Source organism: Corvus kubaryi, unplaced genomic scaffold (assembly GCF_017639235.1).
Source record: "Corvus kubaryi isolate FWS band 111438036 unplaced genomic scaffold, C.kubaryi_AGA036_p1.0 37262, whole genome shotgun sequence".
NCBI lineage: Eukaryota > Metazoa > Chordata > Aves > Passeriformes > Corvidae > Corvus > Corvus kubaryi.
In genome coordinates, this window is record NW_024581078.1 from 1,462,326 (window position 1) to 1,463,056 (window position 731).

A 731-nucleotide genomic window follows, 5' to 3' on the forward strand; every position below is an offset into this window, starting at 1 on the left:
GGGAAAAAAAGGGCAGGAAAAGGGGGGGAAAAAGGACAAGGAAAAAAGAGCGGGGAAAAAAAGGGCGGGAAAAGGGGGAGGAAAAAAGAGCAGGAAAAAAAGGGCAGGAAAACAGGATCAGAGGGAGAGGAGTGTTGATGTTGGCTCCCAGCACCCCCGGTCTGTCATCCCCTGCGTGATCCAGCTGCACATCCAAGGGCTCGGGAGCGTGGAGAACCCACGCTGAGCCCACCCCGCTCCGCGCCCAGGAGATTCCCATGGGATTCCCGTGGGATTCCGCGGCCGGGCTGGGCTCAGGGCTCACCTGAAGGCGTAGGAGGAGGCGATGAGGGTCAGGGTGACGACGTGGTGCAGCAGCATCACCACCGAGTCCTTGCGCCACGTGTCCATGTAGGCGGTGGCGTACAGCGAGTGCCCGTAGAAGCTGCACTGCAGCAGGTAGGCGATGGCGATGTCCGTGGGCACCTCCATGCCCTGCTTCCAGTCTGGGGGGGGCACAGGGACACCACTCAGACCAGATCAGGGGGCCACAGTGGGGCTCAGGGGGTCCAGGTCCCTCCCAGGTCAGCACAGAGGTGGAGGGTGGGTGGGGATCCCGCTGTTCCCAAACTCTGCCTCTGGCATCAAACCCTATCCTAGACCTAGGGGAAAGCCTTGATTTTGATTTTGTGACCCTGCCCATGGCAGGGGGTGGGAATGAGGTGATTTTAAAGCCCTGATTTAGCCCAGGG

General features: G+C 60.6%; 1 protein-coding gene and 1 long non-coding RNA gene across 2 annotated transcripts in view; one reads left to right on the top strand and one right to left on the bottom strand.

Moving 5' to 3' along the window:
- The window catches only part of LOC121662857, a 16,519-nt gene that overhangs the window by 5,850 nt on the left and 9,938 nt on the right, over nucleotides 1-731 (top strand). The window lies entirely within an intron of this gene.
- The window catches only part of CERS1 (ceramide synthase 1), a 13,237-nt gene that overhangs the window by 4,388 nt on the left and 8,118 nt on the right, over nucleotides 1-731 (bottom strand). The window contains exon 3 of the mRNA XM_042024487.1: nucleotides 305-485. Within this exon, the coding sequence (XP_041880421.1) occupies nucleotides 305-485 (181 nt within the window). The remainder of the gene's footprint in view (nucleotides 1-304; nucleotides 486-731) is intronic.